We start from the raw sequence: 18,676 nt of genomic DNA, 5'->3' as shown, positions 1-18,676 counted from the left end.
AAAGTACTGGATGGAGCTCCTCCACCACCATCATTCCAGAGAACACAGCTCCTCCACTGCTCCACAGCTCCTCGATGCTGGGGGGCTTTATACCCCTCTAGCCCACGCCTGGCATTATTAGGCAGCATGGAGCCAATAGGGTCATGATGTTGATCTGCTCCAGAGAGTCCTATTCTATTGGCAGTACTTCTTCTCTACAGGGACTAAACAAGCTGTGTGTGCATTTGTATATGTGTGTCAGCTGAATGCATTTATTAGAAGAGGTGTCCACAAATATTTGGACGTATAGCCTTTATTTAATAACGCTAATATCCTGGATATCAACTCATCTGCAGATCATGCACTCTCAAAGTGAGACTGGTGTAATTGCACTGGTTTGAGTATTTCTGGAACTGCTGATCTCCTGGATTTTCAGTACGACAGAAATCTTCTCTAACTGTTTTTTGAATTCAGTAGGCAAACTTTGGTATATGCTAGAGAATATATATATATATATATATAAATATTCATGAAGGTGATCAGCATATGGTGTATTTAGATATTTTATGATGAAAATGCAGACCAACAATAATTCAGGACAGTTCCAGCTTAGACTGAGATTCTGTGAGTTTATTATGAAATACAGCTGTAATTACAGTAGAGTCTAGCATGTGTGCAAGCATTAGGGCAGTGGTGGAAAAGGGCCCCTCTCCAGCTGACCGTATGTGCCCTGGTGATCCCCCCAGGAGGTTTTGCACGCCAAATGCATCAGGTCTGTCCTTTCCGCAGAGCAGGTTTCAGGACAGACCTTCATAGGTCCATGGTTTGACCCCATTGACACCCAGCGGTCCACAGGAGTAGGATGGGGAGAGGGCGTGTGGAGCTAAACAGCTGTCTGAATTAAAGTGACCTCAGCACAGAGCTACAGATATTTGGGCAGATCCTTCTCTACAACCTGAAAGAGACAGACAGACAGACAGAGGTATAAGAACCTGAGGCCTATAGTGTGCGAGTGTGTGTGTGTGTGTGTGTGTGTGTGTGTGAGGGTCTACATTATAAGTGTGACAGTAATAGTGTACTTACACTTGGATCACTCATTGGAGAGTATCTCTTCACAACCTGGCCCTCGCGGTCAATCAGGAACTGTACACACACACACACACACACACACACACACACACACAGACACACACACACACATACAGCACAATGTTAACAAGGATCAGCAACTACTACTAATGATTAAATACACACATTTGTGAAATTCCACTTGTTGTAATTATTTAGTATTTACTATACAGTATTTATTAACTACTACAAATATTTCAGTAACTAATATAATTACTATTTATTAACTACAGTAGTATTTAGTAGTATTTAGTAACTACTATAATTGTTCAGTAACTACTATTACTCAGTAACTAACTAACACACTACTACTATCATTTCTTTAGTAACTAATAAAGTTATTAAGTAACTACAACAATGTATTCAGTATCTCAAATACTATCAATTATATATATATATATATATATATATATATATATATATATATATATATATATATATATATAAATTATTTAAAATATTACATTACTATAAATAATTCAGTATCTGATATAAATGATTAAATAACAGCTTTGAAGCTAATATAAAGTCCTAAGGTTTGTGGGTGAAGACTTTTACTCTTACTGAACTAAATGAATAGAGCTGACACACACCTTAGTGACATTCCACTTGATCCCATTTGAATTATTTAGTATTTACTATATATATATTATTTAACTATTACAAATATTTCAGTAACTAATATTATTATAACTACAGTAAATTATTTAACTACTATAAATTGTTCAGTAACTACTATTACTCAGTAACTAACTAACACACTACTACTGAATAGAGCTGATACACAACTTAGTGAAATTCCACTTGATCCCATTTAATTATTTAGTAACTAATACAATTATTATTAATGATTAAATACAGTAAAACATTTACAGTAAAATAACTAATATAAATTGTTCAGTAACTACTATTACTCAGTAACTAACTAACGCACTACTACTATCACTTCCTTAGTAACTACAACAATGTATTCAGTAGCTCAAATACTATCAAATATTCAGTAATTAATACAATTATTAAGTCACTGCAATAATGTATGCAGTAACTAATATGAATTATTCACTATATATTATATATAGTGAAATTATGTATTAAATCATTCAGTAATAACTATCATTATCCAGTATCTGATAGAAATGATTGAATAAATAATTGTATGTATTATAAATTATAATTATAATGAATAAATTATTATTAATTTATTATAAATTATAATAATTAAAGCTGATACACACCTTAGTGAAATTCCACTTGATTCCACTGGAAGACAGAGAAGAACATGTCAGTGAATTCAGGGAAACATGATCTCACAGTGGAGGAGAACAGCGTGAACATCAGGACATTAAAAATGACTGCCTCTCAGTCCTCCATTAGAAGAAGGCTGTCTAGACCTTAAAGTGACCCCCTGTTCAATAAGATCTACCATTCCAGTCCAACACACGTCAGCCTGATGTTCAAACTCAAGACCCCAGACTTCAGCTTCTCACTGGATGGAGTTGTGGAATTGTGGTGTTATTAGAACAGGATTGTGGTGTAGAGGAGTGAGGAGGAGTCCTATACAGAGCAAGAACTGCTGAAACACCTGAGTCACCTGCTTATTGTATCTATAATTAAATAAAGAAATAAAGCAGTAAATGTAATTGTAGGAGTAAACATACTTTCCCAGGAATCCTTTGCCATTGGGCTGTTCCTTCAGCCACTTCCACAGAGGATGAGCATCAGCCCCATTCACGTCAATCTTGCTGAACATGTCAAACTGTGCGTTGTAGGACTTGGCAAATTCTTTGATTTGTGTGTTGGAGCCTGGTTCCTGAAAAAGAGGAGAATCTCTCACTACTGTTCACCAACACAGCGACTTTTATTCGGGGAATCTGAAAGTTTGATTTGGTATTAAATCATTCTGACTGTAGTTCTACAGTATCCACCTACATTTTCAATTATTTTATCTTTTCATTTTTGAAGCATGTTTCTCAGTTTTATAGACAGTTTTGGTAGTGAACAGAACCCTTCGCAGAGTTCAGAGGCATGCTTTGGCCTGTTTGAGTGACTGTTCCTTTAAATGATAATGAGGCGCTGCTTGTTTACTTCACCTTGAGTTCAGATCTCGTCGTTTTTCTCTTTCTCTGACTTTGTGTCTCCTTTTATGGAGTTATGTAATTACTAAAATTTGGGAGAAGGACCACGCCCAAACTCCTCCATTAAACTCTCCATTACTACACACACTCTCCTCTTCTTCTCGTGATGAAAATTTGCACCCCACCACCACCCAATTATGCTCAACCTCTGCTTGGAGATCCCATCAGCTTGAAGTCCAGCACAAGTTCTTGAGTTCCCCTTCCTTTCCTTATCTTATCTTCGTGAAATGCATCTTAAAGCTGCATCAAAGGTTTGAATTGGTTTTAAAATTCTTAGAAAGTTTATTTTTATTATTTTTTTTTCATCAACTGAGAAGATATGTGGAGGATCACTGGAGCAGGTTCTTGTGACATATTTGTAGACACTGTGACCCCGATTCCATTCGCTACTACTGTGAAGAAATCTGAGTTGGTAAGTTTAGCCTTTCTCAGCAAAACACTCAAAAATAAACTATAAAAAAACTAAAATGTGGTGGTGTTCTCCTGTAAGTGGTCAGAAGTTACTCATTATCCATCCTCTAGCGGCGTGAGGAATAGGCCTGTACCTGATTTCCGAACTGGTTGGACGGGAAGGCCAGGATGCGTAAACCTCTCTCAGCGTACGTGGCGTGCATCTCTGCAAACTGAGAGTAGTTCACGGGGGTTTTGCCTCATTTGGAAGCAACGTTGGTGATGATGACCACCTTGCCCCTGGACACGAAGGAAAAGTCAGATAAGCTTCATAATCTCACACATACACTTACTGCATATGCCAATCATTTCTGATAACATTCAGGGTCATAAACCCCTAAAAATCACGAGTCATCAGTTCTAACACATACAGAAAAAGGTCAGCACATTCCCCCAGACTGTTAAAGCTCGGCTGCTGCTGCTTCCTGGTTTTACTCTGTGTATCATTACCGTCACGCTAAAACCTTGTTTCTCCTTCTTTATCATTTTCAATTTTGACACATACTGAGAATCTGGCAGTTTTGTACAACGTGTCCAAATTTAAATGGCAAATGGACCAATAGAAATGCTCCAAAATGACCTGGAGTAAGAGATTTATATTTGTACACTGATTTCCATTAGAGATAAATATTAATCGCTGCTGTCCAATGAAAAACATGTATCTCCAAACTGGTGACTTTACAGGAGAAGCCATAAATGTTCTTCAGTCTGAATGGAAGCTAAAATAAAATAAGAGCATTTCTATTGGTCTATTCATCCAGAATTATTTACACAGTGTAAAGAGCAGCTACAGGGTTCAAACCATGGAGATACATGTGCACACACACAAACACACACACACACACCTAATACCCCCCAGCCACGACAGCCTAACTATAGTGGATACCTATGTGTCCTCTTTTTAGAAAGCAGAAATATGGTCACCCTTGCATTTGGATGATTTGGATCATTAGCTAGCACATATTTAACCAGGTGTGTCCAAACTTTTGACTGGTACAAACATTTGCAAAATATTGTAGATAAAAACACTATATTTCTTAATACCCTTGATATCAGGATGATATCTATGACTATGAATGAGCAGGTGTCCCAGAATTTTTGGCCACATATGGTGTATATGAATGTTGTATAATATATTGTTATTATTACCTGTAATATAATTGTATTTTTATTTTGTTATTATTATGTTAATATACCCGTTATAATTATTATATATTATTATTGTAGCTATTATATTGTATATATAATATTATGTTTTATTATAAATTCTTTTTGTGTAGACTGACTGACCTGTACTTTTCTAGGGACACTTCATTGCCATCGATATCAGTGGCAGTGAAGTCGTAGATAGACTTGGCCATCTGCCAGTCCTCCAACTGCGTAGCCTGAAAGAGAGATAAACATAAACATAAACATAAACACAAAGACAAACAGGTAAACAAGACCCCCCCCCTCCTCTCACTAACAGACGGCACTCTGGGTAAGCTCACTCACCATTGCCTGCAGCACCACGGAGAACAGGACCGCGGAGCCTAGGAGGCGCATGGCTGCTGTTCAGGAGCTACCGAACCAGCCTGAACACCCTGAACACCCTGAACACACCCTGAACACCCTGACCACTCCTCTGTCCCACACTAGGGGTCAGGCACCTCATTTATATGGCTCAGTCTGATTATTAACTGGGCAGGGAGGCGGTTTCTCCTCTGATTGGCTGCTTTCCTGCTGACAGGGAGGATCTGAGCCTGTGTGTTTGATAGTGAAGTGTTTATGATCAGTGTGGGGGCAGAGCGCACTGTGATCTCAGGGCACTGGTGACAGGCTTACACAACCTGAGACAGAGCTGATAACAGCAGAGATACCAGAGCTGATGACTGTAGACCTGCTGAATAACAGCTGTGTACCCAGTCCACTCCGTCCTTCCTAACATTAGACCTCTTTAATAATCAGACACCTTCAAAGAGCAACTTGTCCATAGAATCTCCATAGAAAAGCACTGCTGATATAGCAGGACAGCCCATGAGTCTGTATGAGGGTATGTAGAGTTCATTATGTAGGGTATGTATGTTCATTACCAGTACCTAACTTTACCATCAAAAACCATCAAATCCTCACAGCAATGTTCCAAAATCTAGTGTAAGGCCTTTGTAGAGGCTTTGTAGAGGCTGTTACTGCAGCAAAGGAAAACAGACTCTATATTATTACCCTGGGTTTTGAAAGCTGCTCTGGAAAAGCAGGTGTCTACAAACCTTTGGACAAGTGTGTATATAGAGTGCAATTTGCATTCTGTATATGCTCTGGTTTACAGCTCTGGTCACTAACACACACCACAGCTAAACATGCAATTTGCATGTTTTAAATATGTTACTATTATGCAAATATATTGCATAATATTTCCCAACATTTCATCTACAGTATATTTCTGTTGCACAAGCCATATATTTTCTAATATATAAAAATATGGAAAAAATGAAGAAGAAACTATGAATATGAAACTATATGAGTGAGTTTAGATGTTTGTTTGTTTGTTTTTGTTTGTTTTTGTTGACTAAATGGTTCAGTAAAACCTAAAGATCAGCCTCGATGGAAAGGCAGGAAAAGCTGTATTGTCGTACGTGTTTTATGTAAGAGTCAGATCTGAGACGCAGGGCTGGACTGAGTTGTGTAAACACTTCAAAATCGGTTATAAAACCAGCTTGATTCTGGATTATGTGAAATATTAATAACACCTGCAGTCTGTATTACCTGGCATCGCCCGAGTTTAGCCCTGCTTTAGCTGTGTTTGTCTCGGCCTTGGCACAGACTCGCATTTCTGCATGGTTTCGTAAGAGGAATTCTGGACCTTCCTGCATAACCCAGCTGCTGAGAGTAAACAGTGTCCTTCAGAGTGGGTCTGATGTGAAACGGCTCAGAAATCTGATCTGCTCACTGTGGAAGCAGGAATCACAGCACAATTAAAGCCATTTCATCTACTGTCCAAACCCTTCAGTGAGACCTTTGGGTAGTTCTATGGAAAGCTGATAACTGTTCGATAGTGCTAAATCTGAAAATAGACCATTTTTGGTGGACTGTTTCTCTACACCACACCTCAGTGGCATCAGACAGGGCTTTCAGATCAGATTCATGCAGTAATTCCATTCACCACCACTCAGCCCCTCCAGAGCAGAGCCTCTCACTCCAAGCTCACTCGGACTCGGAATGACTCGGTTTGCATCTTCATGGAAAGTCTATAAAGAAATTTAGCCAAATTTGGTGCACTTATCCTTCAACAGCAACCAAGTCCTAAACAAGCACATCAGAGCCGTTTCACCAGCTGATACATCGTCTAAGAAAGTGCTAATGTTCCAACATTGCGACCAGAAATCTCTCCATCTACTGTACGAACAGCACCAGCACAGATACATTACCATCACGGCCATCATCCCACTGCCCGCCAGAGTCCCGAAGAAAAACACGCTGTTAATAAACTGCATTTTTGCTGATTTCATCTCCAGAACGTTAAATGTCCTCCACAGATGTCAGTTACATCACAGCCTGGCTGTGTGGGATCAGGCAGCGAAGCCCACAATGAAAGGGCCTTTCTTCTCCGGGACTGTTGTGTAAGCTGATTTAGAGAGGGGTAGCTCTTTAACACCCCGCCTATTCAGCTCAACACACAAGCTTCAGGCACCAGCCCCCCTTAACCCCTCTCTGTAGCCCACAGAGAGTGAGAGATCAGACCCGGCTCCGAGAGGGGCGATTGATTTGGACATCTGCAGATCTGTCCCAGACATTTGAGCTGAGTGTGAACGTCAGGCACTCACGAGCAGATGTACTTGTAATATTCCTTACTGGAAAACCTTGCATGTGAAGTCATATGCAAAAGTTTGGGCACCCCTGGCCAAGTCTCATGCTCTACAGAGACGCACTTGTGTACATTTTAATACACAGTTACTGTTTATTTACTGAATTTTATTTATAGTATATTATTTATTCGATCTAATCTGTTAGATTCAGTAAATACATGGAAATTGTGTTTGTTTACTGTAGAGGATTTATGTGTTCTGAACTAGGTCTTGGCCTTATAAGGTGTTTATAGCTGCGTTGTACATCGTCCAGACCTCATTATAGTGTCATTTACTGCATTAACACATCAGGTCATGATCCGTCCATAAATACTGTAGTATGTCTTTAACTGGTCATGTCATGTTAAGTTGAACGGAACTCATATCTTATACAATTCTCTACAAACGAACTGGTTGTTGAAGACATCATCTTTACAGCTGTGTTTAGTACTTTGTCCCTTTGCCTTATCGGGAGAACAGCACTGAGTTTTCTCTTCTATTACTGAGGAAGGACAAATGGGCCTGTGTTCAGAGGTTTGCTATTTTCAGCGTGAAATCGAGCTAATTGTAAACAGAAATGGCTTTAATGTCATTTATGCTTCTTTATGAGTTAACTCCTTAAAGCCTGAACCATCAAACAGTTGACAGAAATCCCAATTCATTAAAACTGAAGTGTTTCTTTGACTTTCTAAACCAATTATTGAAACAAATGCAATAACACTTTGCACACATGATGTTTATTTTGTATTATATATGTATTATATTTGAAACATCAGGAATGTATTGCTTACTCTTACAGTATGTTTAACAAGCTAAAACATAAAACTCTATAGAAACAGTTTAACCCCTTATACTCCGAGTTGTCTTTAAAAGTTTACACAAATATAAAAATCTGTATGTACTTTTCCGGTGTGTGCAGTACATAATCCACCAGGGGCAGAAGTCTGAATCTGATTTTATTTTCTCATTAATGTAAATAATTATCATTTATTTTACGTTTTATATATTATTGTTATTATTTATACATAATAATGTGAAAAATATTCGAGGGAATAAATAATTTAATTCTCACATTGACCTTGCGGAGGTCTCAAAAACTCAAATATGCATTATAAATATGATAATATTTTTTTTTATAATTTGCTTTAAAGTTAATGATCGGGCTAAAGCATCCCATCATGACAAAACCCCTAAAACGACCTGATTCACAGTATGTTGGTTGCACATAGAGGAACCCAATGTGGGAATAACTGTACAGGTATTGTTATTATATATGTAGCAGGTGATGCTATAAACACTACAGGCAGTGGTGTCTCAGTGGTTAGAGCGCTGGGTTCTTGAGCACAGGATTGTGGGTTCAATACCCGGGTATGCTAAGCTGCTGCAGTTGGGCCCTTGAGCAAGGTACTCAGCCCTCTCTGTTCCAGGGGGCGCTGTAGCATGGCTGACCCTGGTTGTCTAAGCTGGGACACGCAAAAACAACAATTTTGTTGAGCTCATGTTTTTATACACCTGTGGCAATGGGATGGATTCAGACACCTGAATTTAGTGATTAAGAGGTGTGTCCCAATACTTTTGTCCATATAGTGCACACATTCAGAAACAACAGTTTCTACAACAAGAGCTTCAGAAGTTGTTGTCCGTTTTATTTCTGCTGTGATGCAAAACTTTCCGAGTCTGAAACTGTGCCTTATTCACTACATAGTGCACTTCAGACATTTTACAGTGGTGTGTGAAAACGCCGAGCCGAGGACGTTTTCAGAGCTGCTGGGTCGATCATATCGCTGGAAACTGGCACTTGTGGTTTCCTGTTTTACAGTAAGCGTTTCTTTATGCTTTTGTGAAAAAATGACCATTGGTGCCCCCTGCTTTTCTCAGCTTCCTCATTTCACAGTCATGTGTTCACACCCCTGTGAGTTGGTGTGAATTTCCAGCTGCCAAACTGCGTCACAACCCCCGAGTGTTCCTCAATCATCTCCGCCGGTACACCAGCAGGCCAGAGTCCAGGTTGGTTCACTATTTTGGCGGGTCAGTCATACCAGCGGTCAGTCATACCAGCGCTATGTCAGAGTGAAGGATCCTTTAAGCCCAGAAATGGAGCCTGTACGATCAGAGCGATTTGGAGGACACAACTGAGGTCTTCTTCCCAACTCTCGAATACCCACAATTCTCTGCTCTGGAGGCCTCAATTTCCAACATTTTCGTGTTGTATCTGAGCAGAGTTAGGTAAAAATGTTACTTTTCAAAAATTAGAATTAATTCCATGAAGAAATGAAAAGGTTTGCACTTGCAAGAGGCGGGACCTTTCCTGTGATGTCACTATGCAGCCTGGTTAGACTGTTCAATTTATGTAACCAATAGAGGGTATGCACATGACCTCACAGGTGGTGGGAGTTACTGTGGCCATGGCCACGCCCACTGCGTGGAAAAAGACTGAGCGGCAGTGTTATCGCTCAGTGCGACTGACGGTACAAACAGAGATTCAGCAGGAATTCAGAGCTTCCTTCTACAGACTGCTGAAAGCTACGGAGAAGAGAAGCTAATGGGCCGCTGAAACATGTGGGAGCTCACTGAGTGGTGAAGTCACGCTCTGAAAACAGATGGAAAATAACCTAAACCCACCGCAGTTGCGAGTTTAGCGTCATGCTTAAGTTCAAGAAAGAGGGAAAGCAAGCAAACCTGGATGAGCCAGTCTACTGAATGTGCCTGAAAACAGTGGAAACACTCCTGAGACCGTTCCCTCAACATAGCCCTCATCATATCCTGTGATTTCAGCCTCAGTTAGCTGGACGTTCCTGGCTACACATCGATGTCTGTGGACCGTTTGTTCTTTACTTATCTAGATAGATCGCTGTCGAGTCCAGCTGCCCTTGACCTGAGCAGATAATCACTTGCTTCATTCCCGGTTTGGTCCGGTTTGGTCGTAAACGCAGCCATGTTGCAGAATGTCTGACTAAAGGGGCGTGTTCCAGTGGGAACGTGTCCTCAGCCCTTACTTACCCTCTACAGGCTACTAAAAAGGAGTTTCACAGGACGGTCCTACCGAGGCTTTGGAAGGCGGCTGGTGTGTTATACTGAATGTTATACTGGATGTCTCTCCTCGTCTGCTCACTCTCTTAAAGGACGCCAAGTGTCGCCATCATTTCAGTAAAACCAACTATGACCATTCCCACAACACTCAGTTCCTCACAGAGACGTTCAGCGTTGCTGTTCTCACTTTCTAAACGCTTTTATGACGTGTGACTAATGTACACGTCACAGGATGGACAATAATTAGCTTTGAACAAAGTTAAAAACAAAGCAAGATGTAAAATATTAGGACTGCAGTCAACCAGCAGTGCAGAAACATCCACCCAGCTGGAGGAGCTGAAAACTGGACCTCATTCACATTGTCTGTAGCACCACAGTCATCACTCATTATAGTGCTTTATGTACTTAGTTAATATTGTAATTTTTAATTTTGCTAGATTTCCTTATATGGAAGCAAAAATCGAGCAAATTATTGTGTTTAATCAGCTCATGGAATTGATTCACACCACTCTGAATATAAATCTGAATCTAAATCTGAATCTGAATCAGAACCAGAATCAGAATCTGACAGGAGAAGGAATAAGACTAGTTTCAATGTGAAAGGATGTCATTCCAAGTAATACTGGAGACTTTCTATTGGTCCATTAGTCGAGACATACTGACATGTTTTAAGAATAGTAAACACAACAGTAAGATCTAAATAAAATCAGATTCTAATTAATCAAATACAACTGAATGAACACAGTATTCCTTCACTCCAGTCAATCAGCCAAGGGTCGTTTGTGTCTTTAGCTTTACACCAGAGCCACGAGGCTAAAGTACAGGGCCTACAGTCTCAGAAGCCTGTAGCCTTCCAATCAGCACTGGGCAAATCTGCCTAAATCATCACATTTCAATTAAATGATGTTAATGTCTTCTTAATTACAGTAATCTTAATTACATTTACATGCTTATTTAGTTTCTGACCAGCTTCCCTCAGGGCTACTTGTTGGCTAATGACCCCCTAGAAGAACAAACAGGGTGAAAGGAGGCTGATAACAGAGTCTGCAGAGAAACACATGGTGCTCCTGTATGACCAGTGGAGCTGATAGAATGGACAGTGAGTGTAGGAGGTGGTATTAATGAACTGGCCGGCCAGTTTGAAGATACATTATAATACACTGAATATAACTGTAAACTATAACTGTAAACTATAACTGTAAAATATAGATGTAAACTATAACTGTAAAGTATGATCGTAAACTATAACTGTAAACTATAACTATAAACAATGACTGTAAACTACGTCTGTAAACTATAACTGTAAACTATAGCTGTAAACTATAACTATAAACAATGACTAAACTACGTCTGTAAACTACATTTGTAAACTATAACTGTAAACTATAACTATAAACAATGACTGTAAATTATGACTGTAAACTATAACTGTAAAGTATGACTGCAAACTATAACTGTAAAGTATGACTGCAAACTATAACTGTAAACTATAGCTGTAAACTATAACTGTAAACTATGTCTGTAAACTATAACTGTAAACTATAGCTGTAAAATATGTCTGTAAACTATAACTGTAAAGTATGACTGCAAACTATAACTGTAAACTATAGCTGTAAACTATGTCTGTAAACTATAACTGTAAACTATGTCTGTAAACTATAATAGGCTGTAAGTCAGAGAAGAGAAGCTACTCACCTTTTTTCTTCTTCGGAAAGCCATCAGCCTGCCCGTGTCAACATCTGCTGCTCAGAGGCAAACCATACAGACCAATACACTCACTGATATGAACAATAGACTCATTTTCAGTGAGCTTGACCTTCTGCATTTGGTGACCACGTGTTCCCTCTGAAACCTCATTTGCATCAGTTAGGGAATAGTGCATTAACCCTGTTCACTGTCCACACACCTATTCCAGTGTTTAGGCAGCTCAGTGCACTCAGTGTTAAAGTCTGTATAATACAGCTGAGTCAGGTGTCAGGTTCTTAATATGAAAACCTGCTTCATATGTAGAAGTTAGCATGTAGAGTGTTAGGGACATTTTGTAATTATGCCACAAAATAAGCTCTCTAATTTACAAATATTAAATTTATTGGATTATTTAAAATCCTAGCCAATCAAAAACATAGATGTTCTACATTAGTCTGCACTGAAAATACATATGTCTGAATATTTATGGACACCCCTTCTAATAAATGCATTCAGCTACTTTAAGCTGTGCCTATTGCTGACACAGATGTGCAAATGCACTCACACTTGTGTTTAGTCCCTGTAGAGAAGAAGTATTGCCAATAGAATAGGACTCTCTGAAGCAGATCAACATCATGATCCTATTGACTCCATGCTGCCTAATAATGCCAGGCGTGGACTAGAGGGGTATAAAGCCCCCCAGCATTGAGGAGCTGTGGAGCAGTGGAAGAACTGTGTTCTCTGGAATGATGGTGGAGGAGCTCCATCCAGTACTTTTGGATAGGATGAGGTGGGGTGGTGATCATCATCCAGCATCCTGACCTCACTAATGCTCTTGTTGATGAATGCAATCCAATCCTCACATCAATGCTCCTTCAAGCTGCCTAATGTTCTGGATATGTTCTGATCCAGTCATTATCTAGATCATCACAGTTTGGTTCTTGTCAAAGTGTCTCAGATTCTTACGCTTGTCCATTTCCTGCTTCATCTCCTTCAAGAACTGAATGTTAATTCACTGCCTAATATGTAGATCCAGCCCTTGACCGAAGCCACAGTAGATGAAGATCATCAGCGCTAATGTTACGGCTGATTAGCGTACTCTCCTACAGAAATAATCCACACATCAGCTTTTAAAGAAGCAGTTTTGCTGATTTTATTAAAAGAATAGAACAACAAAACAGTTTTAGCACATATTAATGAAGTAAATGGACTTATTTGAGGGTACCAGGTCTGCTCTCCCAGTCATATAGTAATATATACATCCACACTAGCTAGGGCTAGGGTAACGGCTATCTGTAAGCCGCTCTGGACAAGAGAGTGTGATAAATGCTTCAAAGGTATAGTATGAAAAGCGTGTGGTCTGCGGAGGCTTCACAAAACAATACAACTGAACTAAAACTGCTTAAAATGAGTTAAAACGGGGCTCACTTTCAAACCCTCACAATCATGACTCGACTAAAATGATTTAAATACTCATTATAAAACCACACTGAAATGCTGTTAAAAGGCACAATGTCCTGAGACACACCAATCACAGTAACAATAACCAAACTGCCCACCCAGCACAAAGACCCCTATGGTAAAACCTAGAAGTGCACAATACAGCATTTGGGTGCTTTACTGTGGTATTCTGCAATACTGATATTGGAGACGGCTGCAATATGCTAATGAAACCTTCCTAATAAACTCCACTCTAAATACTTTATCATGTACATTAGAATATTCTGACCATTTTTACATGCTCAATTAAACACGGATATAATCTCCAACCATGTCACATAATGACTGACGGATGTGTTTTTAATATTCTGTAAGTTATCATGTGCAGCTTTACTGGTACCTGAGATCAGCACTAAGCCGTAGGCCTACTGTTTATCCCCTGGACCACAGTTAACCCTTGTGTTGTCTTAAGGGTCAAAGATGACCCGTCACTATATTTAACAGCAGAGAGAACCTCCTAAATCAGTGATGGGCTATTCTGGCCCTGGCTTACCTGCTCAGTCTGATTCAATCACCTGTTAAATGCCAGGTTTAGTACTTCTATTGGAGCAGGGGGACCCCCCTCCCCCCCGACATTAATGACCTTTTTTCAGCTTGAAATTTGTTCATACACTGTTTGGACAGAAGTATTGGGACACCTACTAGATCTTTTATGACAAACCCATAGGCTGTATTAATCTGGAGCTGGTCCCCCTTTAACAGCAGCTCTACCAGCAGCAGCAGGTCTGGAGCTCTGCTGCAGTTACTGAGTCAGTTGGAGGCTTTTCTGCACTTTGCTCTGAGCTCAGCACTCGGCCCTGACCCCGCTCTGTAACTTTACGTGGTCTGACAGACACTCGGTGGACACTGAGCTGCTCTCTGTGAGCTGTTCCTCCTAAACTCTTCCACTGTTCAATAATAACACCACTCACAGCTGATGGAGGAAGATCTAGGAGGGAGGAGATTTCACCAGCTGACTTGTTGTTGTTGGTGCAGCGGTGTCTCCTATTACATACAGAACCACGCTGGAGTTCAGTGAGCTCTTCAGAACCTCCCGTTCTTTCACTGATGTGTGGAGGAAAGGCAGACCTGTTTTTTTATACCTGTGGCAGCGACTAGATTGACTGAATGATTAAGAGATGTGTGCCAATACTTTTGTCCATATAGTGTACTTCCATTAAAGGGTACACAGATTGTCCCTGTTAAGAACAGAATGTTAAGACTACACAAGGGTTAAGTATATTCTGGTGCTCTATCCCTATAGTTGTTCAGTGTCCCCCTGAGTAGCCCTGAAGGAAGTGCCTGGTTATTACTGGACTGGTTGATCTCCCAGTGAGCTTGCTGCTGCCTCCTCCTCCTCTTCCTCTGGACTGTTAAGGTCTGGAGGCTCACTATCAGGCAGGGCAGGAGGCTCACTGTCCGAGCCAAAGGGGCTCTGAAGGTCAGCAGTCGCAGGAGGATGCTCAGGGTTCCCGATGCTGAACTCGTCCATGGGGCTGAGGGTCTGTGCTTCTGCCTGTCCTCCTTCCTCTTCCAGCTCTGAGTCGGAGTCCAGACTGTGCTCCAGTGAGCCCAGCGTGCCTGTGGAGCCTTCTGTTAAAGAACCAAACAAGGAGTCAAATTAAAAACAGATTAACAATGTGTGTAAAGCCTTCAACCTCCATAAACAGAGCAAGGGACTGAGGTGTAGGCCTGTATACGTGTTTAATGGTTTACGGTAGGGTTGAGCACATATTACAGCCTAATGGCTTTAAGCTCAACACTATCCAGGAGTTCTAAAATGCCCCACCTCTGCCATCATTTAGCTGGGCTGTCTCAGTTTCTCCATGTTCCTCAGTGCGCTCTGCTTCGTCTCCATCGTTTGTCCCAGAGTCTTCACCATCCACGCTGCTCTCCTGCACATCGACAATGCAAATTTTTGTGTGCTTTAATATAATTGGCCTCCAAACTGCTACAATAGCTGTGATTTCCTTCATTTGTCAATACAATAACAACGGTCAGTTCAGGCCATGAAACTGCTTATCAGTTAATTGCCCTTTTGAGGCTGTGAGAATGGAGTTAATGCTGTATTTTTGTTAAACCACTGGAATTAAAGTTGAAATTTATAATCACATCTTAATTACTTTATTCCAAATGCACTGAGGTGGTGTTCAGAGTCAAAATTGCAAATCAATTCTCACTGTCCAAATACTGATGGATCTGACCATAAATATTTTATTTAATCTTTAGTAATAATTTTATTTATTTTATATATAAGCATCTCAACTCAACATTGACCAAATGACTGCTTTTCAAGTCAAACCAACCTACTTTCAGTGGGAAATACTAATCTAGGTGTCACTGGATGTCCATATTAGTGTTTTCTGCATATCTTGACTGCACAGCATATATGCAAGCTAATATAAACAGGCTTATTATTATTATTAATGTTATTTATACTCAAACAGCAATAATATATTTATTTCATTTCTATATAATTTATTACAAATCAAATTTATTTTTATTTACATTTAAATACATTTATTTTTATATAAATATATTTATTTTAGTTATTCTTATATATATAAAACATATAAGAAATATCAAAAAGACCCTTCGTTTTGGATTATTTGTATTTTTTCTTCTACACACACCTGCTGCAGTGACTGGGAGTGGACCATGCTGGAGCTGCCTGTACGGTTTGACTGGGATGGGAAGATCGTGGGATAGAACACGATCAGAGTTTCCACAATGCGGGCCTGGAACGGGTAATCCACCAGAGAAGAAAGAGACACCGTGGCCCCTGAAGGCCTGGGCCGCATCAGCGAGGGCCCAAACACAATTCCCAGATTACTGGGGCTCATCTTATTTTCCTCTTCCAGTTCTGCAATTCTAGAAGGAGAAAAAAATCATGCATTATTATTATATCAAATACGGGACTTTTTCACAAGAACACAGGTACCTACATACCAACAGTTCATAGATACAGTATATAACGCCGTGCAGTAGTCTACAGTAATCTACAGTAGCATCAATGTGTCCAGAACCATCAGCAAGAACAACAAATAAACACAGCCTGACTCTACAATGCAAAAAACGATATCCTGAGGCAGAAATTCAGTACATTTGTTTATCTGCCAGCACGATCACACAGCCCTCAGTGACGTGCCGGTGGTTCAGAAAGTCTTCTTTCTGAAATTTTCTGCACGTCAGATCTGTGGTACCTGCGGAGGTGGCGCACTATGTAGCGCAGCGTGATGACGTTAGCTTTGGGCAGGTCTGTGAGGAGCTCTTTCAGTCGGTGCACCAGGGCCACGAGCTTGGGGTCGTTCTCCGCGCCCAGATCCACCAAGTCTGGCCCTTTCCCAGCCTCGGCTCCCTCAGGGCCCACCAGGGCCAGGCTCTCTTTAGCCAGGCCCATCAGACTGTTATAGAGGCGGAAGGGCATAATGGGCTCTGGAAGCTGGACAGAAATATTTGAATGTGTAAATATACAGAAATCCACAATCCATCAATTAAAAAACATCCAAACCAGTTAAGTGATCTGATCTAAACCTGCTGACACGGTTTCTGACACTGTTTGACTCTCTCTGATCAATAGAAATGGGCAACAGAACCAACAGAACTGCTACTACTACAGTTTGTGGCTAGGTGACATAGTTTCGTCCATGTTTCGAGATTCATACAGCGAGTCAGAAACCACACAGGCAGGTCTTTACTGCACACCCTGACCTGGTTCGAGGAGAGTGTGGCATTACCTCAAAGTAAGATTTCAGTAAAAGTAAAGTTATGACTATTGTTTAACGTATCATTTGATTATGTACCACACTTAGGGTGCTATTACCACTGCTAACCAACACTGTCATTTTCCTGATCTCTCACTCTTTGGGTGACCTTTAGTCAGTTCCAGCTGCTTTCCAATGGGTAAAGCGGTGACTCTGTTGTCCTTCCTCACTTAGGATGCTGGAAATGACTCAAGGACATTATCAACTCAACATCAAGGATATCTAGCAATAACTGATTAACAGCTTAGAGGCTGGTCTTACTTACCTTCTTAGAAGAATTAAGTTTAGTTACAACTGTATCCAGTGAGAAGGTGGGAACTATTAATTTTCTTCTGTTTATTTAAAGCACTTTGAATTTCCACTGTTTATGAAAGGTGATTTTCAGATGAACTTGCCTATTGCTAATGCTAATTAGTGGAGAACAACCTTTAAACTCAGTTTACATGACATGTTGATTTTCTAAGTAAAAGTTATTAAACTTAACTTTTCTGGTTCTATTTATTTACTGTATTTTACATATAAGAAAACAAACATGACATATAAAATGTGCTATAAACTCTGACATATGTTCATATTTGCCCAATATGTTAAACTAAATTCAGTCTATAAACAATTTTTTGTGTCATGTCCTACATTGACATACACTTGGCCACCCAGCCCGACCTGCTGGAAGATTGCCCGCTGAGATCCCCTCTACCTGCGCCAGACCAGCTGCCACCTACTGGTCCAACCAGCAGACCCCCCAGCCACCACCACCCAAAACAGACCAGCTGCACACCCTCCTACCACTGCTACCTGTCTAATGACCATGTTAAACCTAAATGGACTCTTAACTATCTGCCACTATTAATATTAATATCACCACTATTACCTATCTGCTGTATCTGGTTTGGTCATTTTTATCATTAATGCTTAAATAGTTCTGATCAGAGGAGGACGGGTCGGGTCCCCCTTGTGAGTCTTGGTTTCTCCCAAGGTTTCTTCCTCCAGCTCTGAGGGAGGTTCTCCTTGCCACTGTTGCCGTTGCGGCTCACTGGGGGTCTTGGATCCTTCATGTCTTCCTATGTTATTTCTTCTTTTTGTTTCTGTCTTTTACTAATTACTAATTAGTAATTATGTAAAGCTGCTTTGTGGCGACAACAGTTGTAATAAGCTCTACAAATAAATCTGACTAGACTTGACTTGACACTTCTGCACATTTAAA

General features: G+C 40.2%; 2 protein-coding genes across 5 annotated transcripts in view; both read right to left on the bottom strand.

The window, feature by feature from the left end:
- Window positions 1–588: 588 nt before the first annotated feature.
- Window positions 589–12,307, bottom strand: gpx4a (glutathione peroxidase 4a). Of its 3 annotated transcripts, none has more exons than XM_072659882.1 (7): window positions 12,239–12,307; window positions 4,983–5,077; window positions 3,788–3,932; window positions 2,766–2,917; window positions 2,343–2,367; window positions 1,063–1,122; window positions 589–934 (listed from the first exon to the last, which is right to left on the bottom strand). In XM_072659882.1, the coding sequence occupies exons 1-7, from the start codon at window positions 12,260–12,262 to the stop codon at window positions 902–904; spliced, it is 534 nt and encodes a 177-aa protein (XP_072515983.1). In that variant the 5' UTR covers window positions 12,263–12,307; the 3' UTR covers window positions 589–901. The 3 variants fall into 3 exon arrangements, with proteins under 3 accessions (XP_072515983.1, XP_072515981.1, XP_072515982.1); XM_072659880.1 differs by lacking the exon at window positions 12,239–12,307 and adding an exon at window positions 7,097–7,301; XM_072659881.1 differs by lacking the exon at window positions 12,239–12,307 and adding an exon at window positions 5,187–5,564.
- A 1,050-nt stretch (window positions 12,308–13,357) lies between these two features.
- arhgap45b (Rho GTPase activating protein 45b) overlaps window positions 13,358–18,676 on the bottom strand; it is a 30,879-nt gene continuing 25,560 nt past the window's right edge. For both annotated transcript variants that reach the window (XM_072659905.1, XM_072659904.1), the window contains exons 20-23: window positions 16,912–17,150; window positions 16,342–16,579; window positions 15,498–15,603; window positions 13,358–15,301 (exon numbers count right to left, since the gene is read on the bottom strand). In XM_072659905.1, coding sequence (XP_072516006.1) covers window positions 15,018–15,301; window positions 15,498–15,603; window positions 16,342–16,579; window positions 16,912–17,150 — 867 coding nt within the window. In that variant the 3' untranslated portion in view covers window positions 13,358–15,017. The remainder of the gene's footprint in view (window positions 15,302–15,497; window positions 15,604–16,341; window positions 16,580–16,911; window positions 17,151–18,676) is intronic.

Source organism: Salminus brasiliensis, chromosome 17 (assembly GCF_030463535.1).
Source record: "Salminus brasiliensis chromosome 17, fSalBra1.hap2, whole genome shotgun sequence".
NCBI lineage: Eukaryota > Metazoa > Chordata > Actinopteri > Characiformes > Bryconidae > Salminus > Salminus brasiliensis.
The sequence above is the reverse complement of the archived record's forward strand: the minus strand, read 5'-3'. Positions and strand labels throughout refer to the sequence as shown.